This window comes from Bombina bombina, chromosome 6 (genome assembly GCF_027579735.1).
Source record: "Bombina bombina isolate aBomBom1 chromosome 6, aBomBom1.pri, whole genome shotgun sequence".
NCBI classification, from domain to species: Eukaryota; Metazoa; Chordata; class Amphibia; order Anura; family Bombinatoridae; genus Bombina; species Bombina bombina.
In genome coordinates, this window is record NC_069504.1 from 165185134 (window position 1) to 165211939 (window position 26806).

Consider the following 26806-nt stretch of genomic DNA (forward strand, 5'->3'; position numbering starts at 1 on the left):
GGGAAAGGAGCATCTTATATATAAAAGTAAAAAAGTTCTCACAGTATTAATGTTATACACCATAGACTGTTGACCCACACTATAAACAGGGAAGGAATCCAGTCATGGCGTACTCTAAACACCTAATCATAGATATACAGTACGCTCCGAAGTCTATATAAGCTTTAGTATCTATTTAAGTGGTTGCTTCAAGCCTATGTGAGAGCTATGTTATAGATAACATGTTCTGACTACACTAGAAAACATAGAATAGTAATAAAGCAACTTAACATCATTTAAAACTGAACATGAGGGTAGTGGTTAAGTGAGACTTACAGTTCTGAGTCAAGTTAACAATGCATGAAAATCTGGTTATGAATTCCCTCTCATCAAGCATAATAGTCAGCCTAATCAATACATATTGAAAATACTCTCCTCATCTAAACAAACTATAATATCTAGAGGAAGCTATAATAATATTTTGAAAATAATCTAATTATAGAACATATATGGCAGGGGGTAGTAGCAATCCGCATAGTGTAAATGCTGTGGGTAACCTTTAGCAGGCAAGGGCTCTGCTAAGATCTGAACATAATAGTGACCCACCTCGTGGTTCTCAACTCCCATCCAGTCAGCGGAAGCATACAGACAGATAATGTCAGTAATAACCAGAAAGGTTTAGACCCCAACAATTATGTGAGAGTACAAATACTCCCCTCACAAATAAACATACTAATCTGTAAACATTTGTGCTGGGAAAACTGCTGATTTCAGAAAGAAAAGTTTTCACGCAGGATATGTCCCATAGAAGAGATGGCATATAGAAAAGTCTGCGATGCTAACCCACAGCTTGTTCTCATAAATTGGGTCTCATAGGTCGGATCTTTCAGGCTAAAGAGCCGTCATTTAGGGTTATGAGGCCACAGTACTCAAAGACAAGCCACATAAATAAAAATAGGTTTATCCTATACCAGTTCTGCACATGCAGGTCAGTCGTGTGGCGTGCTGAGTAGTGGATAACTATGCCGGACCAGGCCGTTACAAAAGTGGTTCCGAGACATCTCTACAGCCGTCTGAGCCAGTCTCATACAAAAAATCTCTTTGAGTTCGGCAGTCAAACAGAACGCTCGACTGACCCATCGCCGCAGCTATAAAACACTCCCTCCAGACATGGAAGCCGTCATCAGCTTCCCACAGCAAGCCAGTCGCATCTCTCCTTTCCGGGTCCAAGACAGGTCTCCAGGAACCCTCAAGGTCCACCTGTTCAGCTTACTCTGGGTTGCCGGTTTCGTCTCCACCTCCTCCACATGTCCAGAAACCCCCACTTGCAAGTGTGTACATTCCATGAGGTACTGGAGGCGGTCAAATCTATTACACATACGGAGCTCAAAGTCGTTCATAAGATCTCGTATAGCCGCGTAGTCTGCCTCCATTTTGAGTGAATATATGTGATGGGATTATGGGCCTGCTTCCAAAGGCCTTGTTCCCTGGGAGGGGGTGCTTAAATCTTCCTTGAACTATCTGAAGTATGCTGCCTGGAAATAGATTTAACGTCTGATGCTGTCCACTCGATACTCTCAAGGGTATTAGTTATAGCAGCATGTATTCCAGCTTAGTATTCTTAAGAAAACTCAGATTAATAAGGGTGAAATACACAGAGCTCTGCATCCCTGCAGCCTTATTCTTTGAGTTGTCCTATTCTAGAAGCCGAGTAAATCAAGGAGCAGCAACCGGTGGATCTGTTTGTACTTTCTCTGAGAAGCGAAAGTACAAACAGATCCACCGGTTGTTGCTCCTCGATTTACTCGGCTTCTCGAATAGGACAACTAAAAGAATAAGGCTGTCAGTTATCTATATTGGGATGCTGCAACAACTTCAGCACTTTAGTTTTCCAGCAAGAGAGAGGACAGATGTTGTGTAGATAAAACTCAACTCCCTGCAGTATTTTGCTTCCTAAGGAATCAAACTTCAAGTTCTAATTCGTTGAAAGATATCGTTTTCATTCTAAACCAGGACACCGGATCATCACCAATATAGGATTGTTTTCATTGGATCAGGATTTTGGACTTTTCTGGGACTCATTTTTGGGACATTGTTCAATTATTTGTTTATTTGTATTGTTCACTATTATTTGGATGTTTAGATATATTTGTTAGTAGAGATTTATTGTAATTAGTACCCTAGAAATAAGGGTTTATTATCCAAGTCACTGTGGTTAGTTTCACACATGTGGTAATTATTTACAACACTACACTGTCTATAGCAATGGCTTATTTTTTATTCTCATTGATCATACCGGTATTTGATCTTCACACACCCCTTGTGTTCATTTTTTTCAAGTAATTTTACAGAGGTTTGCAGATTTTTTAAATTTTTTAACTTTTTAATTTTTTCTTTTTGCACAGAAGATTGCAATTTTTGTTTTGCATTCTATTTTTCACCCACAATTTTAACATTTTTTATTTTTCTTGCACATTTCTATTCCCACCATTGGGTTATCACATTAGTGCCCGATTCATATGTAATATGGTATAGTTGTTAACTCCTCCGGAACACGAGAGGATAACTCACTATTAGTATTGATATACTCATTTTGGATCAATTAATCGATATCTGCTTAGGTGAATTTTCACCTCATAAGTTCTATTATACAAGTTGAATTTGAACTTTAAGTCTTGAGGTTTGATGCTTAATAGACTTTTTTAATGGTTTTATGTATTAATGTTTTTATATGTGAATAAACATTGAGAAATATATCTTTTCATACCTTGTTAGTTGAGAAAAATTTAAATACACCTTTAGGATATTAGTGGTGTTGTTGGTATATTAACCTGTTGTTTACCTTAGCCTGTGGCGCTCCTATACAAACAATTTACAATAAGTTGAAAAAGTGACAAGTCGATTATCCGTTATCGTTGCTTTATAAACCCTTAGAAGGAGAGCTAAAGAACCAATCATTAAGGCGCAAATGGACGCGCCTCTAAGATGGCCAATTAGTATCGATTGCTTACGTGTAGCACATCTTGTCAATGGTATCAGTGTTTTAATTGGATGGAGTATCAGTGCACATATACTATCGTGTCTTACCACAACAATACACTCCCCTAAACAGAAATCCGTCTGGAAAATTAAGCAGCTTATTTGACATAACATGATCGTGTGTATTATTTGATCTGGTACTGATTCGTCACCACAATTGTTAGATCGCATCTAAGGAGCACCTCAAAGACAGCTGCAAAGACAGGCTACTCCTCATTGTATGGAAAACCCACACACTACGTCCAAAACATTTGGTGATGATTCACAGTTCCATACACAATAGCGATCAATTCATAAGTAGATATATGTCATTTTAACATTAGGGGATAAACACCAAAAAGCATACACTCAGAAAGTGAAACAGCAAGAGCGCTCTGTAGAATCAAGGGTGTTAATATTACAATCTATAATCACACAAACAATGCATATGTGTGGATGAATGTAAACACACAATGTAAACACACAATGGAGATGAGGTAATCAAATGAACAACATGCATACAATGTAAATGATATACAATACAGATGAATATCCAAACACTGCAAAAGGATATGTTTGCCTCAGGAATTCTTTACATCAGACCGCAGTGTGTAAAACAGGTGATGCAGCTTCCCAAAACACACAGCACTGGAGGCTGGATGTCGCTAATACAAATACAAAAGAAAAGAAGGGCGGCGCAAAACACCTCTAAGTGCAGACTGTAAAATCACAACAATTTTATTTAAGCATATCACGATAAAAAACTCACACTCTCAAACCTCAAACATATGAGGTATGTTAAGTCACAGCAATGAAGACACACTCAGATGCTCACTCCTCCGTGATAAAGTCCCAACACACAAACAGTCCTCAGCACACTGTTGTGCGATTACCACAAAGAGTTCAGCAAAGAGTTCAGCAAAGTTCACAGTATAAAGGTCCGTTATAAATAATTATGTCACAAATATTAACGTCAAAAGCCCATACTGCACCAGACTACCAGGTGAAAAAGCCGGCTACCCTGCAGCTGGTGTATGCGGCGTGACGTCAAGACGGTGGGCGGGGCCTAACGCGTTTCGTAGGACGTCTTCCTACTTCGTCAGAGGCTCTACAAAACGCGTTAGGCCCCGCCCACCGTCTTGACGTCACGCCGCATACACCAGCTGCAGGGTAGCCGGCTTTTTCACCTGGTAGTCTGGTGCAGTATGGGCTTTTGACGTTAATATTTGTGACATAATTATTTATAACGGACCTTTATACTGTGAACTTTGCTGAACTCTTTGCTGAACTCTTTGTGGTAATCGCACAACAGTGTGCTGAGGACTGTTTGTGTGTTGGGACTTTATCACGGAGGAGTGAGCATCTGAGTGTGTCTTCATTGCTGTGACTTAACATACCTCATATGTTTGAGGTTTGAGAGTGTGAGTTTTTTATCGTGATATGCTTAAATAAAATTGTTGTGATTTTACAGTCTGCACTTAGAGGTGTTTTGCGCTGCCCTTCTTTTCTTTTGTATTTGTATTAACATTAGGGGATATTGGCATAATACTGCGCTGCAGATACCAATTGCAATTTGAAAACATTACGGGTTAGCATGTTAGAAAATAAATAAAGTCATATACATGGGACATGCACACATCGAACATAATCCTTATAAACTGCTATAATGTCTTAAAGGTTTATTTTGTGAGACTGGCTCACAGACCAGTACCAAACCTTAGTGACATTTTAATAATACATTCATTAAATGCAGCTAAAAAAGGGGGGCTCAGTCCAATTCGATTTATTACATGTTAAGTGTGCAAATCCTTATACAGAGATTGAAATTTCCTCCAAATTATTGCAAACACTTTACACATATCATTTTTAATAGTATGAAAGCACATTTGGGGTGCACATCCCATACTATGGGTTAAATGGATAGCTAATTATAATTGCACACAGGTACAAGCCCAAGATCCTAAAGAGTTAAAATCATGGGCAGAGATCGTCCAAATGTGCATAAGTACATAGATAGTGGAAAGCAACTCGAGTTTTATTATCCAACTATTGTGTTCCATAGATGTAATGTCCATACTGTAATAACTCAATGGTTATAATATTTACACATGTCCATAGTTGGCATCTAGTCGTCATTTCTACATAGATTAGGTCACATTCACATGACACACAGTATATTACATTGGTGCTTTTGCAATTAATATGGTTGTTAATTATCCACTTTTGACGAAATCTATCAAATATAAATTTCTTTTTGATCATATGTGGACATATGTTGCAACACCCACATGCGATAGACCCTTTATATAGTGGGATTTTCTTCGCATTTCTGTTAAAATGACTGGTTGTCAGACAAGTTATTAGCCCTTCTATATGTGAGCAATGGTTCTTCAGGAATGACAGTTTCTAGTAATTCATCAGCTTTCAAAATATGCCAGTGCTTCTGGAAAATGCTGGAAATTGATTGGCTCTGATTTGTGTATGTAGATATAAACCTGAGGAGGTTTGTAGAGTCTTTATTTCTAGGCTTCAGAAGTTCAGATCTATCCTTCCCTAAGGCTTTATTATATGCTTTAGCTAAAGCTTTCTTGGTATAGCCTCTTTGTAGCAATCTTGTTCTCAAGTCTTTTGCAGCATTATTGAAAGATTCCACTGTTGAACAGTTTCTACGAATCCTATGGTATTCACCTATGGGTAAGCTTTTAATAGTGTTTGGATGATGATAACTATCAGCACATAAGATGTTATTAGTGGATGTTGGCTTTCTATATGTTTCGGTTTCCAGATGGTTTTCACCCTTTCTTATATTAACATCCAAAAGTTCCACTTTATGCTTATCACTGCTCATGGTGAGAAATAAACCTAAGGGATTCGTATTTAAAGTGGAGATAAATTCAGACAAGACTTCTGTTGTGCCCTACCATACAAAAAAGATGTCATCTATATACCTGGACCAGTGGGTGATGTGTTGTGTAAACCGATTCATAGTATCATGAAACCCTACGGTTTCTTCCCACCACCCCAGGTATATGTTTGCATAGGTAGAGGCGCAAGATGTCCCCATCACTGTTCCGAACGTTTGCAGATAAAACTTATCATCAAACACAAAATAATTATGTGCTAATACACATTGAAATAGCTCTATTAGGAATTCTTTTGTTTCATTGGACACAGACTTATTTTTCAACAAAAAATATGATACTGCCTTGCATCCCCATTTAGTGTCAATGCTGGTGTAAAGTGATTCAACGTCACAAGTAACTAAAATGGAGTTGGAAGTTAATGCAATTTGATCAATTTTGTTGAGTATGTGCATTGTGTCTCTGGTGTATGACGGAAGGGACTCTACCACATATCGAAGTCTGGCGTCAATATATCTTCTAGCCTTTTCTGTTAAAGATGCTATGCCCGATACTATGGGTCTTCCCGGGGGGGGGGGCATAGTAGGTCTTTGTGTACTTTAGGAAGCAGATATAGAGTTGCTTCTTTCGGTTGCTTAGTTTCTAAAAAGCTGAACTCTTTATTATCAATAATGCCTTCAGATAGTGCTGAACTTATGAGTTTATTATATTGCTTAAGAAAACCCTCTGTAGGATTACCAAAGAGATTCTTATAGTTTTTGATGTTATTAAGTTGTCTTTTATCTTCTTCTATGTACATGTGGGTAGGCCACATGATTATATTACCACCTTTGTCACTTTGTTTAATTTGGATATCTGTCCATTGTGTTAATTCTTTAAGAGCTTGTTTCTCTTCAAATGTTAAATTATCAACACCAGACTCCCTAGTTTCAGCGAGACAAAGGATGTTTTTACACACTAAATCCAAAAAGGATATTGCGTTATAAGAGATGTTACTAGGTGGTACAAACTGTGATTTGGACTTGAGTACCTTTCTCCAATCAGTGTCCCCTTGTATGGCCTGTGCATTTTCCACATTAGACTCTTCTAATAATGAAATTAAATCATTAATAACAGTCATATCTGCTTTGTCTAGTGATTCATTATCATTGTTCCTAGAGAAATATTTCTTTAGCAATATATTGCGTACAAACAGATGAACATTACTTCAAACTTGTCAGTTGTGGGTGTAGGTACAAATGTGAGGCCCTTTTTGAGTACTGAAATTTGGGTGTCAGTGAGTATTTTGTCTGTAAGATTTATTATATTTAATTCTGACTGCTTGGTTTGTTCACTTTGTTCTGAGGTTTCGGATAAAATTAGACTTGTTTCCTTGTCCTTGGTCTTTTTTCTTTGTCCTCTGCGGGTTCTCCGCCTAAAGGGACACTCTGTGTATTACCATGTGGTGTTATCTTATTTCTTAAAATAGGTCTCAGTCTAACTTCATCATCAGATAAGTCTATTTCAGTTTCACCTTCCCTATCAGATATATCAGAGTCACTGCCTGTCTTCTTGTTCTGATTCCACATATAGACTTTATTATTAGCATAATCATTGACATCTCTGTCAATTTTCCTTTCCTTTTTTTCTGATATAAATTTAGCAAATTTTTCCACATCCCCCTTGATTTTGGTATAGGATTTTTGAAAATCCTCTCTGGCTTCATATAATTTAAGTTCTTCACTAATTACTGAGATTTGATCTGTTATTTCTTGTAGTTTCTCCATTTCATGTTCTATAAGATACCCAATAAGTTTGAGGGAACATTCTGTTAAAGCCTCTTCCCATTTTGTTTTAAGCTCTGGTTTTAAATTCTGAAAAGTGGGAAACATTTTGAGGCGTAAGCCTCTAGGGATTACCTTGCTATCTGTATAGAAGTTAAACGTGCCTATATTCCATTGTCTCTTTATTTGTTTCTTTCTTAATTTTTTAAGGTTAATAAGTGATTGAAACCATTCCACAGAAATTTCATTGTCTTTAGTATTTTTGTTTTGTAAATCAGCAGTTAAGTTTTTTATGTCGTCAGACCATTTAAGCATTTCAGCACCCAAATTAAAACATCGCCATCTTAGACCACACAATAATCTAGCAATCGTTTGATACGTGCTGCAATATCAAAATAAATGTGGTTTACCCACTAAGAAAGTACTTTCAAAATTGGCAGATATAGGCACAGTATCTAAATGTTAAGATAGCATTATAGAGGTATTATATAGATAATATCGGTGCTGCCCCTTTAAATTACATAGAAAACTAGGAGGGGGAGAGAAGGAGGACAAAGAGGGGATTAATAAGCACTCTTGCACCTATCATTGGTTACACCTATCTATCGGCTTATTACGAGTTTTTGTCGGTAAGGCTTGCGTTGCTAACGAGCCTTTTTTTCCCACCTCTCCCTTAAGACAATGCTGGTATTACGTTTTTTTTTTTGTTAAACCTGGCGTTAGCCGCAAAAAGGTGAGCGTAGAGCAGAATTTAGCTCCACATCTCACCTCAATACCAGCGCTGCTTAAGTCAGTGGTGAGCTGGCTAAACGTGCTCGTGCACGATTTCCCCATAGGAAACAATGGGGCTGAGTTGGCTGAAAAAAAACCTAACACCTGCAAAAAAGCAGCGTTCAGCTCCTAACGCAGCCCCATTGTTTCCTATGGGGAAATTAATTTTATGTCTGCACCTAATACCCTAACATGAACCCCGATTCTAAACACCCCTAATCTTACACTTATTAACCCCTAATCTGCCGCCCCCGCTATCGCTGACACCTACATTAAATTTATTAACCCCTAATCTGCCGCCGCAATGTCGCCGCCACTATTATGAATTTATTAACCCCTAACCCTAACACCCCCCTAACTTAAATATAATTTAAATTAAACAAAATAAATTTACTAAAATTAAATAAATTATTCCTATTTAAAACTAAATACTTACCAATAAAATAAACCCTAAGCTAGCTACAATATAACTAATAGTTACATTGCAGCTAACTTAGGATTTATATTTATTTTACAGGCAACTTTGTATTTATTTTAACTAGGTACAATAGTTATTAAATAGTTATTAACTATTTAATAACTTCCTAGTTAAAATAATTACAAAATTACTTGTAAAATAAACCCTAACCTAAGTTACAATTACACCTAACACTACACTATAATTAAACTATTTACCTAAACTACCTACAATTAATTACAATTAAACTAAATTACGAGAAAAAAACACACTAAATTACAGAAAAATAAAGAATTACAAGAATTTTAATCTAATTACATCTAATCTAATCCCCCTAATAAAATAAAAAAGCCCCCCAAAATAATAAAATTCCCTACCCTATACTAAATTACAAATAGCCCTTAAAAGGGCCTTTTGTAGGGCATTGCCCCAAAGTAATCAGCTCTTTCACCTGTAAAAAAAAATACAATACTGCCCCCAACATTAAAACCCACCACCCACACACCCAACCCTACTCTAAAACCCACCCAATCCCCCCTTAAAAAAACCTAACACTACCCCCCTGAAGATCTCCCTACCTTGAGCCGTCTTCACCCAGCCGGGCACAAGTGGAACTCCAGAGATGCAGAAGTCTTTATCCGATCCGGACAGAAGAGGTCTTTCAAGCAGCAAATGTCTTCATCCAGGCGGCATCTTCTATCTTCATCCATCCGGAGCCATCTTCAATCCAGCCGACGCGGAGCCATCCTCTTCAAACGAAGTCCAAGAGAAGAATGAAGGTTCCTTTAAATGACGTCATCCAAGATGGCGTCCCTTGAATTACTATTGGCTGATAGAATTCTATCAGCCAATCAGAATTAAGGTAAGAAAAATCATATTTGCTCATCCAATCAGCCAATAGGATTGAAGTTAAATCCTATTGGCTGATTGGATCAGCTAATAGGATTGAGCTTGCATTCTATTGGCCGTTCCAATCAGCCAATAGAATGCAAGCTCAATCCTATTGGCTGATTGGATGAGCCAATAGGATTTTTCCAACCTTATTTCCGATTGGCTGATAGAATCCTATCAGCCAATCGGAATTCAAGGGATGCAATCTTAAATGACATCATTTAAAGGAACCTTCATTCTTCGCTTGGACTTTGTTTGAAGAGGATGGCTCCGCGTTGGCTGGATTGAAGATGGACCCGCTCCGGATGGATGAAGATAGAAGATGCCGTCTGGATGAAGACATCTGCTGCTTGGAGGAAGTCTTCTGCCCGGATCGGATGAAGACTTCTGCCCCTTTGGAGGTCCACTTGTGCCCAGCTGGGTGAAGACGGCTCAAGGTAGGGAGATCTTCAGGGGGGTAGTGTTAGGTTTTTTAAAGGGGGGATTGGGTGGGTTTTAGAGTAGGGTTGGGTGTGTGGGTGGTGGGTTTTAATTTTGGGGGGCTATTGTATTTTTTTTACATGTGAATGCCCCGCAAAAGGCCCTTTTAAGGGCTATTTGTAATTTAGTATAAGGTAGGGAATTTTATTATTTTGGGGGGCTTTTTTATTTTATTAGGGGGATTAGATTAGGTGTAATTAGTTTAAAATTCTTGTAATTCTTTTTTTCTTTTCTGTAATTTAGTGGGGGGGTTTTCCGTAATTTAGTTTATTTAATTTAATTGTAATTAATTGTAGGTAGTTTAGGTAATTAGTTTAATTATAGTGTAGTGTTAGGTGTAATTGTAAGTTAGGTTAGGGTTTATTTTACAGGTACTTTTGTACTTATTTAACTAGGAAGTTATTAAATAGTTAATAACTATTTAATAACTATTGTACCTAGTTAAAATAAATACAAAGTTGCCTGTAAAATAAAAATAAACCCTAAGATAGATACAAATGTAACTATTAGTTATATTGTAGCTAGCTTAGGGTTTATTTTATAGGTAAGTATTTAGTTTTAAATAGGATTAATTTATTTCATTGTTGTAATTTTATTTAGATTATTTTAAATTATATTTAAGTTGGGGGGGCGTTAGGATTAGGTTTAGACTTAGGTTTAGGGGTTAATACCTTTAATATAGTAGCGGCGACATTGGGGGTGGCAGATTAGGGGTTAATAAAAGTAGGTAGGTGTCGGCGATGTTAGGGATGGCAGATTAGGGGTTAATAAAATGTAACTAGCGTTTGCGAGGCTGGAGGGCGGCGGTTTAGGGGTTAATATATTTATTAAAGTGGTGGCAATGTCCGGTCGGCAGATTAGGGGTTAATATATTTATTAAAGTGTTTCCGATGTGGGGGGGCTCGGTTTAGGGGTTAATAGGTAGTTTATGGGTGTTAGTGTACTTTTCAACACTTTAGTTAAGAGTTTTATGTTACGGCGTTAGCCCATAAAACTCTTAACTACTGACTTTTAAATGCGGTAGAAGTCTTGACAGGAGAGGGTCTACCGCTCACTTCTTCCAAGACTCATAATACCAGCATTAGGCAAGTCCAATTAAAAAGATAGGATACGCAATTGACGTAAGGGGATTTGCGGTATGCTCGAGTCGCGGAAGAAAAGTGAGCGGCGACATTGGGGGTGGCAGATTAGGGGTTAATAAATGTAGGTAGGTGTCGGCGATGTTAGGGATGGCAGATTAGGGGTTAATAAAATGTAACTAGCGTTTGCGAGGCGGGAGGGCGGCGGTTTAGGGGTTAATATATTTATTAAAGTGGTGGCAATGTCCGGTCGGCAGATTAGGGGTTAATATATTTATTAAAGTGTTTCCGATGTGGGGGGGCTCGGTTTAGGGGTTAATAGGTAGTTTATGGGTGTTAGTGTACTTTTCAACACTTTAGTTAAGAGTTTTATGTTACGGCGTTAGCCCATAAAACTCTTAAATACTGACTTTTAAATGCGGTAGAAGTCTTGACAGGAGAGGGTCTACCGCTCACTTCTTCCAAGACTCATAATACCAGCATTAGGCAAGTCCAATTAAAAATATAGGATACGCAATTGACGTAAGGGGATTTGCGGTATGCTCGAGTCGCGGAAGAAAAGTGAGTGGTACACCTGTACCTGCCAGACTCGTAATACCAGCGGGCGTTAAAAAGCAGCGTTGGGACCTCTCAACGCTGCTTTTTAACCCTAACGCAAGACTCGTAATCTAGCCGTATGTAATTTAAAGGGGCAGCACCAAGGTTATCTATATAATACCTCTATAATCCTATCTTAACATTAAGATACTGTGCCCATATCTGCCAATTTTGAAAGTACTTTCTTAGTGGGTAAACCAAATTTATTTTGATATTGCAGCACGTATCAAACGATTGCTAGATTATTGTGTGGTCTAAGATGGCGATGTTTTAATTTGGGTGCTGAAATGCTTAAATGGTCTGACGACATAAAAAACTTAACTGCTGATTTAAAAAAACAAAAATACTAAAGACAATGAAATTTCTGTGGAATGGTTTCAATCACTTATTAACCTTAAAAAAATAAGAAAGAAACAAATAAAGAGACAATGGAATATAGGCAAGTTTAACTTCTATACAGATAGCAAGGTAATCCCTAGAGGCTTACGCCTCAAAATGTTTCCCACTTTTCAGAATTTAAAACCAGAGCTTAAAACAAAATGGGAAGAGGCTTTAACAGAATGTTCCCTCAAACTTATTGGGTATCTTATAGAACATGAAATGGAGAAACTACATTTGCTAAATTTCTATCAGAAAAAAAGGAAAGGAAAATTGACAGAGATGTCAATGATTATGCTAATAATAAAGTCTATATGTGGAATCAGAACAAGAACACAGGCAGTGACTCTGATATATCTGATAGGGAAGGTGAAACTGAAATAGACTTATCTGATGATGAAGTTAGACTGAGACCTATTTTAAGAAATAAGATAACACCACACAGCGTGTCCCTTTAGGCGGAGAACCCGCAGAGGACAAAGAAAAAAGACCAAGGACAAGGAAACAAGTCAAATTTTAGCCGAAACCTCAGAACAAAGTGAACAAACCAAGCAGTCAGAATTAAATATAATAAATCTTACAGACAAAATACTCACTGACACCCACATTTCAGTACTCAAAAAGGGCCTCACATTTGTACCTACACCCACAACTGACAAGTTCGAGGTAATTAAAGATGTTCATCTGTTTGTACGCAAAATATTGCTAAAGAAATATTTCTCTAGGGACAATGATAATGAATCACTAGACAAAGCAGATATGACTGCTATTAATTATTTAATTTCATTATTAGAAGAGTCTAATGTGGAAAATGCACAGGCCATGCAAGGGGACACTGATTGGAGAAAGGTACTCAAGTCCAAATCACAGTTTGTACCACCTAGTAACATCTCTTATAACGCAATATCCTTTTTGGATTTAGTGTGTAAAGACTTCCTTTGTCTCGCTGAAACTAGGGAGTCTGGTGTTGATAATTTAACATTTGAAGAGAAACAAGCTCTTAAAGAATTAACACAATGGACAGATATCCTAATTAAACAAAGTGACAAAGGTGGTAATATAGTCCTGTGGCTATCCACATGTACATAGAAGAAGCTAAAAGACAACATAATAACATCAAAAACTATAAGAATCTCTTTGGTAATCCTACAGAGGGTTTTCTTAAGCAATATAATAAACTCAAAAGTTCAGCACTATCTGAAGGCATTATTGATAATAAAGAGTTCAGCTTTTTAGAAACTAAGCAAACGAAAGTAGCAACTCTATATCTGCTTCCTAAAATACACAAAGACCTACTATGCCCCCTGGGAAGACCCATAGTATCGGGCATAGGATCTTTAAAAGAAAAGGCTAGCAGATATATTGACGCCAGACTTCGATATGTGGTAGAGTCCCTTCCGTCATACACCAGAGACACAATGCACATGCTCAACAAAATTGATCAAATTGCATTAACTTCCAACTCCATTTTAGTAACTTGTGACGTTGAATCACTTTACACCTGTATTGACACTAAATGGGGATGCAAGGCAGTATCATATTTTTTGTTGAAAAATAAGTCTATGTCCAATGAAACAAAATAATTCCTAATAGAGCTATTGGAATTTGTATTAGGACATAATTATTTTGTGTTTGATGATAAGTTTTATCTGCAAACGTGCGGAACAGTGATGGGGACATCTTGCGCCCCTACCTATGCAAACATATACCTGGGCTGGTGGGAAGAAACCGTAGTGTTTCATGACACTATGAATCGGTTTACACAACACATCACCCACTGGTCCAGGTATATAGATGACATCTTTTTTTGTATGGGAGGGCACAACAGAAGTCTTGTCTGAATTTATCTCCACTTTAAATACGAATCCCTTAGGTTTATTTCTCACCATGAGCAGTGATAAGCATAAAGTGGAATTTTTGGATATTACTATCAGAAAGAGTGAAAACCATCTGGAAACAGATACATATAGAAAGCCAACATCCACTAATAACATCTTATGTGCTGATAGTTATCATCATCCAAACACTATTAAAAGCTTACCCATAGGTGAATACCTTAGGATTCGTAGAAACTGTTCAACAGTGGAATCTTTCAATAATGCTGCAAAAGACTTGAGAACAAGATTGCTACAAAGAGGCTATACCAAGAAAGCTTTAGCTAAAGCATATAATAAAGCCTTAGGGAAATAAACGCCTAGATATAGAGTTTTGCGGCCGAAGGGGTGCTTTAGCTACGCGTCTTTTTTTTCTAGCGCTGCTTCTAAACAACGCTGGTATTGAGAGTCCTCTGAAGAGCTGCGTTAGGCTCCAAAAAGGGAGTGTAAAGGCATATTTACCGCCACTTCAACCCTCAATACTAGCGTTGCTTATGGTAGCGGCTAGCTGGAAAAATGTGCTCGTGCACGATTCCCCCATAGGAAACAATGGGGCAGTTTGGGCAGAAAAAAAACCTAACACCTGCAAAAAAGCAGCGTTAAGCTCCTAACGCAGTCCCATTGTTTCCTATGGGGAAACAGTTTCTAAGTCTGCACCTAACACCCTAACATGAACCCCGAGTCTAAACACCCCTAACCTTACACTTATTAACCCCTAATCTGCCGCCCCCGCTATCGCTGACACCTGCATTACACAATTAACCCCTAATCTGCCGCTACCGGACACCGCCGCAACCTACATTATACATATGTACCCCTAATCTGCTGCCCCTAACATAGCTGACGCCTACATTATATTTATTATCCCCTAATGTGCCCCCCCCAACGTCGCCGCTCGACGCGGCTTGAAAGTGCGGTGGTTTAGGGGTTAATAACTTTATTAGAGTAGCGGCAAGGTCCGGTCGACAGATTAGGGGTTAATAAGTGTAGGTAAGGTAGCGGCGACGTTGGGGGGGCAGATTAGGGGTTAATAAATATAATGTAGGTGTTGGCGATGTTAGGGGCAGCAGATTAGGGGTTCATAGGGATAATGTAGGTGGCGGCGGTGTGCGGTCAGCAGATTAAAGGTTAAAAAAAATTATTATAGTGGCGGCGATGTGGGGGGACCTCGGTTTAGGGGTACATAGGTAGTTTATGGGTGTTAGTGTACTTTAGAGCACTGTAGTTAAGAGTTTTATAAACCGGCGTTAGCCCAGAAAGCTCTTAACTACAGCCTTTCCATGGGCGGTAGGAGTTTTGTCGGTAGAGTTGTAACGCTCACTTCAGCCAAGACTCTAAATACCGGCGTTAGGAAGATCCCATTGAAAAGATAGGATACGCAATTGGTGTAAGGGGATCTGCGGTATGGAAAAGTTGTGACTTGAAAGTGAACGTTAGACCTTTACCTACACGGCTCTAAATACCAGCGGGCGGCCAAAAGCAGCGTTAGGACCCCTTAACGCTGCTTTTGACGGCTACCGCAGAACTCTAAATCTAGGTGAAAGACTCTACAAACCCCTCAGGTTTATATCTACATACACAAATCAGAGCCAATCATTTTCCAGCATTGTCCAGAAGCACTGGCATATTTTGAAAGCTGATGAATTACTAGAAACTCTCATTCCTGAAGAACCATTGTTCACATATAGAAGGGCTTAATTGCAAAAGCACCAATGTAATATACTGTGTGTCATGTGAATGTGACCTAATCTATGTAGGAATGACGACTAGATGCCAACTATGGACATGTGTAAATATTATAACCATTGAGTTATTACAGTATGGACATTACATCTATGGAACACAATAGTTGGAAAATAAAACTCGAGTTGTACTTATGCACATTTGGACAATCTCTGCCCATGATTTTAACTCCTTAGGATCTTTGGCTTGTACCTGTGTGCAATTATAATTAGCTATCCATTTAACCCATAGTATGGGATGTGCACCCCGAATGGGCTTTCATACTATTAAAAATGATATGTGTAAAGTGTTTGCAATAATTTGGAGGAAATTTCAATCTCTGTATAAGGATTTGCACATTTAACACGTAATAAATTGAATTGGCATGAGCCCCCTTTTTTTAGCTGCATTTAATGAATGTATTATTAAAATGTCACTAAGGTTTGGTAATGGTCTGTTAGCCAGTCTCACAAAATAAACCTTTAAGACATTATAGCAGTTTATAAGGATTATGTTCGATGTGTGCATGTCCCATGTATATGACTTTATTTATTTTCTAACATGCTAACCCGTAATGTTTTCAAATTGCAATTGGTATCTGCAGTGCAGTATTATGCCAATATCCCCTAATGTTAAAATGACATATATCTACTTATGAATTGATCGCTATTGTGTATGGAACTGTGAATCATCACCAAATGTTTTGGACGTAGTGTGTGGGTTTTCCATACAATGAGGAGTAGCCTGTCTTTGCAGCTGTCTTTGAGGTGCTCCTTAGATGCGATCTAACAATTGTGGTGACGAATCAGTACCAGATCAAATAATACACACGATCATGTTATGTCAAATAAGCTGTTTAATTTTCCAGACGGATTTCTGTTTAGGGAAGTGTATTGTTGTGGTAAGACACGATAGGATATGTGCACTGATACTCCATCCAATTAAAACACTGATACCATTGACAAGATGTGCTACACGTAAGCAATCGATACTGATTGGCCATCTTAGAGGCGCGTCCATTTGCGCCTTAATGATTGGTTCTTTAGCTCTCCTTCTAAGGGTTTATAAAGCAACGATAACGGATAATCGGCTTGTCACTTTTTCAACTTAAATCACATTGAGAAAGGCCGTACGACGGCCGAAATGTGTTTGTGCAGTTTTTAATAAATAGTTATTACTCTTATTCACCTTAAGTGCCACTTGTGTATGTTACTTTGTGTTACCCCTGGCACCTGACGCCGATGATTCCTGCTATCGGCCAGGAATACAGGGGGGAGGCACTTTTGTAGCGTTGCAGCTCCAGCGGTGTTTTTGAGGGTCATTCTATTGTTGTGGGTAAAATTATATATAGGTGGTGTTTATCACCTTATTAATTCATATTTTAACTTTATGAATAAAAATTAATAATTTTTTAATTATCTGTCACTTACTAGCAGTGCCTATACGCTGTTACAATACAGCATTAAACCAATGATAGGTGTAAGAGTTCTTATTAATCCCCTCTTTGTCCTCCATCTCTCCCCCTCCTAGTTTTCTATGTAATTTAAAGGGGCAGCACCGAGGTTATCTATATAATACCTCTATAATCCTATCTTAACATTTAGATACTGTGCCTATATCTGCCAATTTTGAAAATACATTTTATTTCCCCATAGGAATCAATGGGGCTGCGTTAAGGAGTTTTACGCTGCTTTTTTGCAGGGGTTAGACTTTTTTTCTCTCTCCCTGTTGATTCCTATGGGGAAATCATGCACGAGCACGTTACACCAGCTCACCACTGACTTAAGCAGCGCTGGTATTGGAGTGCGGTAATGAGCAAAATTTTGCTCAACACTCACTTCTAGTCTTTTAACGACGGGTTTCTGAAAACTCGTAATACCAGCGCTGCATGTAAGTGAGCGGTGAGAGAAAACTGCTTGTAAGCACCGCACAGCTCATAACGAAAAACTCGTAATCTGGGCCATAGAGTTTTTACCATCTAAGGCACACTTGCTTACATGCTAAATACTGGATAACACATATGACATGTGCGCTATTGGAAAAAATCTCTGGCTTTATGTGTCGCCTTTCTCCTTTACCTGCGTGGCACTACTTTTGATAAGGGTACTGTTGCCTCAATGTTCCGCATTCATCAAGTGTTGCATGATAAAGCTGCTTTGATATATACCAGTATACCACTGCATGCACGTTACTGCTTCTCTACTGCTTATATGACCATTACGTCTAACTGCTGCTATACTACACAGCCATCTGTATCATATAAACTTGTTGCCCCTTTGCTGGGACTATTATATTTATTTTTAACATTTGTTTAGGTTCATTTGGAGTGGACCTTTATCCCGTGCATTCTTCATACACATTACTACTTTGCATTAGTATATACCTTTATTGAGTGCTATTCTGAGATTATATATATATACAGTATATATATATATATATATATATACTGTATATATCTCATAATATTTAAAAAGACCGGCTTCCGAGAGATGTCCTCTCTTCCTCTCTCTCTCCTCTCTCTCTCCCCCCCTCTCCCCCTCCTCTCCCCCTCCTCTCCCCCTCCTCTCCCCCTCCTCTCTCTCTCTATATATATATATATATATATATATATATAGAGAGAGAGAGAGAGAGAGAGAGAGAGAGAGAGAGAGAGGGGAAGAGAGGACATCTCTCGGAAGCCGGTCTTTTTAAATATTATGAGATATATTTGTCTGTATCTACAGTATCTATCTATCTATCTATATATATTCATATTTATTCAGCAGAGCAACATTTTATATTTGAATAATAGGGAGGTACAACCTAAATGTTAGAAATTATGTATTTAAGACACGCTGCTCCTGTTTGTCACTACAATACCAACGCAGACACATCAAGACAGTAGAGGCACTGTGAGTATTTCTTGTAGGGCAAGGAGTTAGGTACGGTTTAGGGATATAAACAGGTATATACACTTTTTTATCTTTGTATGTAAGTCTAAAGTCAATGGTTAAAACCCTGAACTGTCACTTAGATAGTTATTAAAAAACAAAACATTTAAATCCTGGTGAATGCTTCTTTATAGATAGGTAGATAGATGATAGATAGAACGATAGATAGATGATAGATAGAAAGATATAAAGAATAGATAGAAAGATAGATATAGATAGATAAATAGGTAGATAGATAATAGAAAGAAAGATAGATAAAAAGATAGTTGATAGATAGATGATAGATAGATGATAGTTATATTAGGTTAAGCTCAATACTGCAACTTTGTTTTACTCACAGGTAATGTCCTCCATATGCTGCTTTGTGGATAGGTAAATAACCTTCTCTATCAGGCACATTTCCACTTGCTCCATACTCTAACAGAAGAGCCACACAATCTGGATCTCCTCCACCTGCTGCATCACTAAGTACTGATGACCCATCATGTGCTTGAGCATGGACATCACCACCTAACAAACAACAACACCTGAATACCAGCATTAAACTGACACTAAAGTCAAAATTCAATTTTCATGATTTAGATAGAGCATGCAGTTTTACTTCCATTATCAAATGGTTCACAGTAGTTTTAATAAGCACACTTTATGGTGCACCAGCTCCTACTTAGCATGTGTAAAAGGTCATAAAGCACATGTATATGAGTCTGTGATTGGCTGATGGCTGTCACATGATATGGGGGTCAGCATTATAAAGGTAGTGGACAAAAAAAATATAAAGGGAATTTGTTACAAAAAATCTACTGCTCATTTAAAATTCAGAGTAAGTGCTAATACATTGGGGCCGAATTATCATTGTCTGGCAGACATGATATGCTGTAGTGTATCATATCCGCCATACATCGCTGAATGCCGACAGCATACGCTGTCAGTATTTAACATTGCACAATCAGTTCTAGCTTGTGCAATGCCGGGGTGTCAATCAGCCTGATCAAGGCATTTAAATGTCCGGATTTAAGCTGATCACTGCTTGTTATATGCCTTCCTGCAGTGCATACATGTCCCATTTACCCAGTGTAAAAACAGAAACCCCATGCTCACTAGCGTTCAACAATTTGGTAATGAATACTACAGACTGTGCTCTCTCCCCTCTCAGAGCCTTGCTACGATTCCTGGTTGCTGTGGGGGCGGGAATCTGCTACAGCTGCAAAGAAGGGAGTTCGTGAAGTGCCATATTTACTGTTTTACAGACTTTCTCCCTTGCCTGCACACTGATAGTCAGAAGAGACTATCAGTGTGCCCTCTCAGCTATCTGCCCTGCTATTGGGAGCCATAATGCAGTCTGTGATTTCATACTTCTAATAAAACAAACTGTTTAACCCCTTGACTGCTTCAGAGGGTTGCTCTGGCAACCAAGGAGCTTAAACAGTGTGTTTTATAAGTTTTACATTTTTTTGTGCATTAAAATTGTAAATAGCCTGTTCTGTGGTTATAGTTAATATTTTCCTTTAATGTGTTCACTTTGTTGGCATACAAAGGGAGATATATATATATATATAGTATATATAGCAGCACACACATAAAAAAAAGTCCAGCACTCGCTCACAAGCTCTCAGCGAGGATTAAAAGCAAAACTGGAAGAGTTAGTTACCTCATTTGGTCAAATGGGACAAGCCCAGGTACCACGTCAAGGTCTCTTCCACATACCTGAGTCCCTAATACAGCCACACAACTGCAGCCACGCACACAAATGCAAGTTAATAATCAAACAAACTGGGAACAAGTCAGGGTTCACAGACTTATGTAATCACCTTGGGTATAAGCAAAACAAGGAGAAAGGACAGCACATCCAGAAGAAATGACACTTTGCTACAATGTAAAGTAGTGAGTGTACAGCCTGTATAACAGTGTAAATTTGCTGTCCCCTCAAAATAACTCAACACATAGCCATTAATGTCTAATCCGTTGGTAACAAAAGTAAGTACACCCCTAAGTGGAAATGTCAAAATTGGGTCCAATTAGCCCCCGGTGTCATGTGACTCATTAGTGTTACAAGATCTCAGGTGTGAATGGGGAGCAGGTGTGTTAAATTTGGTGTTATCACTCTCACACTCTCTCATGCTGGTCACTGGAAGTTCAACATGGCAAAGAACTCTTTGAGGATCTGAAAAAAAAAGAATTGTTGCTCTACATAAAGATGGCCTAGGCTATAAGAAGATTGCCAAGACCCTGAAACTAAGCTGCAGCACGGTGGGCAAGACCATACAGTGATTTCACAGGACAGGTTCCACTCAGATCACGCCTCGTCATGGTCGACCAAAGAAGTTGAGTGCACGTGCTCAGCGTCATATCCAGAGGCTGTCTTTGGGAAATAGATGTATGAGTGATGCCAGCATTGCTACAGAGGTTGAAGGGGTGGGGGTCAGCCTGTCAGTGCTCAGACCATACGCCGCACACTGCATCAAATTCTTATAAAGATGATGCACAAGAAAGCCTGCAAACAGACAAGACAAGCAGACTAAGGACCTGGATTACTGGAACCGTGTCCTGTGGTCCAATGAGACCAAGATAAACTTATTTGGTTCAGATGGTGTCAAGTGTGTGTAGCGGCAACCAGGTGAGGAGTACAAAGACAAGTGTCTTTGTACTCCTCAGTCAAGCATGGTGGTGGGATTGTCATGGTCTGGGCCTGCATGAGTGCTGCCGGCTCTGGGGAGCTACAGTTCATTGAGGTAACCATGAATGCCAACATGTACTGTGACATACTGAAGCAGAGCATTATCCCCTCCCTTCGGAGACTGGGCCGCAGGGCAATATTCCAACATGATAACGACCCCAAACACACGTCCAAGATGAACACTGCCTTGCTAAAGAAGCTGAGGGTAAAGGTGATGGACTGGCCAAGCATGTCTCCAGACCTAAACTCTATTGAGCATCTGTGGGGCATTCTCAAATGGAAAGTGGGGGAGCGCAAGGTCTCTAACATCCACCAGCTCCGTGATATCATCATAGAGGGGTGGAAGAGGACTCCAGTGGCAACCTGTGAAGCTCTGGTGAACTCCATGCCCAAGAGGGATTTATAGATGACATTTTTATTGTTTGGACCGGGGATTATGAACTTTTGAACTTATTTTTGGAGGATTTGAATATGAATAATTTAGGTTTAAAATTTACTAGTGAGATAAATAGCACTACTATACACTTTCTTGATCTTGAAATTAACATTGTTGAACAAAAAATCCGCACAAAAACGTTCTTTAAAAAAGTTGACGCAAACAACTACGTCCATATAGAGAGTTGCCATCTATCCAAATGGACCGATAACATTCCCATGAGTCAATTCACCAGGATTAAGAAAAATTTTAATAATATTGAAGATTTTGATATCCAATCCCAAATTCTAAAAGAAAGGTTCTTAGATAAAGGTTACGATGAGAATAATGTTAATGATGCGATGGAGAAAGCTAGATTAAAAAACAGAGATAACTTACTTAAAGGTAAAGAAGTAAGCCTTAGACCCAATGAACAAGGGAATAAATTGGATATCCCTTTTATTACTAAATTTAATGCTCAACATGGATTTATGAAAACCATTTTAAACAGGCATTGGCATCTTATAAAAAACGATCATATTTTAGGAGATCATGTAAAAAAACATCCTGACATTATTTATACCAAAGCAAGAAACCTAAAAAATAATCTAGCTCCCAGTATGTATAGAAAAAAGATCAATAAGTCAGATATAGATCTCACTGGCTCAAAAATAGCAGGGTTTTTTCCATGTTACAGTTGTGTGGCATGCAAATATAGCACTAAATTAAAGGAAATTATATCTACTACTAGGGACTATAAACATACTATAAATGACGTAATAAGATGTAGTGATAAGGGTGTTATTTATATCCTACAGTGCACTTGTAACAGGCAATACTTAGGACAAACCCAGAGAAAGCTAAGGGATAGAATCAGAGATCATGTCAATAACATCAAAAATGGCTTTGAAGGCCACTTTGTTTCTAAACACTTTAAAGAATGCCATGGGAGCAACATCAAAGATCTTAGATGGTGGGGTATAAAAAAAGTAAAAAAAGACGATAGAGGTGGTGACTTTGAAAAACTAATATTATACAAAGAAGCTGAATTGATCTATTATTTTGGTACACAAGTACCTGAAGGGTTAAATGTAGAACTAGATTTAAACCCGTTTTTACACTAGAAACCCAAATAACTTTATATACTCTTATAAATAGTTATGGTATTTTATTTTTAAAGTAACTGATAATTATTTAGGATTTTGATGTTTCTTTTATATATGTTTTCACATTAATTCTAGAAATTATTAATTCTTTTAGTTAACAGTACTTTAAGTGTAGATTTTTAACGAGTGACATCTGCCGGTTTTTGTATTATAAATTATTCTAGTGAAGGATGATATATCAGATATATATATATATATTTTTTTTAATCTTTGTTATATATGTTTTTAATATTTTTAATATTTGTAAAATGTTTATTAGCATAAATTAACCTTACATTAGAGAAATTTGCAAGAGGAATTATAATCATCACGTTCTATGGTACAATTGATTTGATATATTATCATTGTTTTAAAGGTGGATATATTTGTTTATCTGTTTATATGTTTTTAATAGTACTACTAGAATCAAATGTACAGAAAAGCAATACCCTTTTAAGTCATGAAATAAGCATGTATGAAATTAGGATGAACTAATCAATCAATGAAGGCAGGAAACGGATACCACTATAAAAGGGCAGTATAGGACATGAATCAAACATCTTGATAAAGGCCTTCTGAAGGCTGAAACGCGTAGATGTTAAACTGTGTATCTGTGATATCAGATCTACAATATTGAAGTCACCCGCTTCTCTACCAGAGCGCTCTGTGTATTCAAAATTCCCGGACTGGGATCATCAGAGAGGAAACTCCTCAACTGATTGGGTGAACCGGACCACGTGACTGCCTGGAATACGTCACACGCCAAAAAGTTACGTGCTGTAACAGAAAAGAAGAAATTACTTTACAACACCGCTTGCCTGACATATCCAGACACCTAGACTAGGTGAGCCTTGGTCGGGACTTTGGAAGTAAGTCAGACCGGATGGGTGGTAAATGAATGTTCAGGTATTATACTGTTGTACCGGCTTCAACCATATGGGATTAAACCGACAACCTATACTGCCTTTATAACTAAAAGTATTTTGGCTTCCAATACTGCTTTTTACAGACTGTGCTTTTAAGCTTTTAAGCTTGGAACTTTTGAAAAAAACACAACACCGGAGCCATCATTGTTTATCTCATTAGGATTTATATCAGGCGTATTGCTTTTATACATTGCTTATATACATGTTTTAGCTCATTCAACATGTTTTAGTTATTTACATGTTTTAGCTATAAAAATACCACCGGTGGTTAGTGTATATCATTTTAATCACTTTAGTCATTTATATTAGACTGTGTCATTAAATAAATTATTTTTCGCATTTACTATTTTTGTGATCGTTTTCATAGAGTATAGTTTAGAGAAATACCTTGATCTATACCTTAATAATTGATCTAACATATTGCTTTAAGATTAAGGATTTTACTTTGTCATAATTAATTTATTCGTTCCAGTAAATCACTTATAATAGTGATCACCTGTATTTTATCCACCTATATATATCTTTGGAAAGATAGTATTGATTAACTAAGTTTAATTATTTTAGCTCCCATATTATACCTTGCTTTTTAGCGTCACATCTATTTTGTTTATATGCCCAAGAGGGTTAAGGCAGTGCTGGAAAATAATGGTGGCCACACAAAATATTGACACTTTGTACTCACTTTTGTTGCCAACAGTTTAGACATTAATGACTGTGTGTTGAGTTATTTTGAGAGGACAGCAAATTTACATGGTTATACAGGCTGTACACTCACTACTTTACATTGTAGCAAAGCGTAATTTCTTCAGTATTGTCACATGAAAAAATATAATAAAATATTTACAAAAATGTGAGGGGTGTACTCACTTTTGTGAGATACTGTATATACATACCCATTTACCATCCTACCCCCCACCCCCTGGTTATCTGTTGAGTGTCCAGTATTTTTGTGGATGATACCTGGCAACCCTACCCATAGCAAAGATGCATGATCCCTTCCTAAATAAAACATTTCACATATATAAGGATACACGCAACTGTTTGTTATGTTTTTTTCTTAATTGCATCTAATATCTACATGACTCGTTGCTTCATTGTCATACCTTTATGAATAAGTTGTTCTAGCACATCACAGTGCCCATTTTCAGCTGCTACCCCCAAGGGTGTCACTCCAAACCCATCTCTCAGGCTGACATTTCCTCCATTTTTCAGTAATAATGTGACAAGGTTTGTGCGTCCCTGCTTTGCTGCTTCATGAATTGCTGACCATCGTTTTACACAAGGCTGATTAATTTTGCAGTTGTATTCAATCAGAGTTTCAACCATTTCATAATTCCCAATTCGAATAGCTGGCAGGTTAAAAAAAGCGAAATAAAAAAGATTTATAAATTATTTTATGCCAAAAATTAGTGAATAATTAGTATCTATATTTCACATTTTACATATAAAATACCTTTGTATGCCTGCTAACATGTCTACTTGAAATTTTTTATTTATTACCAATTCCCCAGTTTTTCATAACCAGCACTGTTATATTAATATACTTTTTACCTCTGTGATTACCTTGTATCTAAACCTCCACAGACTGACCCCTTCTCTCAGTTCTTTTAACAGACATGCATTTTAGCCAATCAGTGCTTATCCATGTTATCTATAATATGGCACATATGAAATAGCACTGTCTATCTGTGAAAAAAATTGGAGAGGACGAAGATGAAAGCTAGCAAAAGGTACCACATCTGAAGCTGCTACCATAAGACTACTTCAATACATTGTGCTACAGATGGAGAATGAGCCATCTGTAGGAAAAGACAGGCAGTCTGAAGTTTGGTTCTGCAAAGTTCCTTGAAAAATAAGCGCATTTGAAATGAGTCTGTTATCACACCCAGAAAGACCACCCTTGTGGCTGGTGATAACAAACTCTTAGGGACATTGATTTTCCATTCATGTTCCTAAAGGAAAGATACCATTCTGTGGCTATGAGCAGTAGCCAGAGAAAGAGACAGAGCTTGGGCCAATATATCATACAAATATGGAGCAACAGAGATTCCCTGAGCTCTGATCACTGCTAAGAGAGCCCCTAAAACCTTTGTGAAGATTCAAGGGGTGGTGGTCAGAGCGAAGGGGAGGGCCACAAGTAATGCTTGTTGATAAAAGCAAACCTTAGAAACTGAAAAGGATCCTTGTGAATTGAAATCTATAGTTGTCATAAATCGATCCTCCTGAATTAGAGGCAAGATAGTACAGATCGTTTCCATTTTTAAAAGGATACCCAAAAAAAATTGTTTAGAGTTTTTAAGTCCAGAATAGGACGATTGCCTTCCTTCTTTCGAACAATGAAGATGTTTGAGTAGAAACCCTGACCCTGTTAAGAAATTTGAACAGGTTGGATCAATCCCATATCCTCTAAGTCTTCTTGAACACATTGAACAAAGGCAGCTGCCTTTACTGGATCCTATGGAACGTGAGTCAGATGAAACCGTTCCTATGGAGGTCTAATGTTTATGCAGATTTCTCTTGGGCTTTTTGGTCTGTTTGTTTTAAGACCAAGAAGATTCTGGTTTCCAGAAAGGTTTGGAGGATTCAGACTTCTGGTTGGAGGAGACTTTTGATCTCTAGGGGAGCGAAAGGAACAAAAACTATTTGTTTCTTTGCCCCATTTCCCCCCAGAGACAGTTTTAATAATAGAATCCAATTCTTATCCAAAAAGCATCTACCCTTCAAAAGGAACTGATAATTGCCTATTCTTAGAAACCATGTCAGCTGTCCAATATTTAAGTCATAAAGTTCTCCTTAAGAAAATAGCAATGGACAATTTTTTACATCAATTTTGATGATGTCAAGGA

At 37.8% G+C, this 26806-nt stretch overlaps 1 protein-coding gene across 4 annotated transcripts in view; it reads right to left on the reverse strand.

The window, feature by feature from the left end:
• ASB15 (ankyrin repeat and SOCS box containing 15) overlaps positions 1 to 26806 on the reverse strand; it is a 141406-nt gene that overhangs the window by 42032 nt on the left and 72568 nt on the right. For all 4 annotated transcript variants that reach the window (XM_053716661.1, XM_053716660.1, XM_053716663.1 and 1 more), the window contains 2 exons: positions 25064 to 25309; positions 19139 to 19310 (listed from right to left, as the gene is read on the reverse strand). In XM_053716661.1, coding sequence (XP_053572636.1) covers positions 19139 to 19310; positions 25064 to 25309 — 418 coding nt within the window. The remainder of the gene's footprint in view (positions 1 to 19138; positions 19311 to 25063; positions 25310 to 26806) is intronic.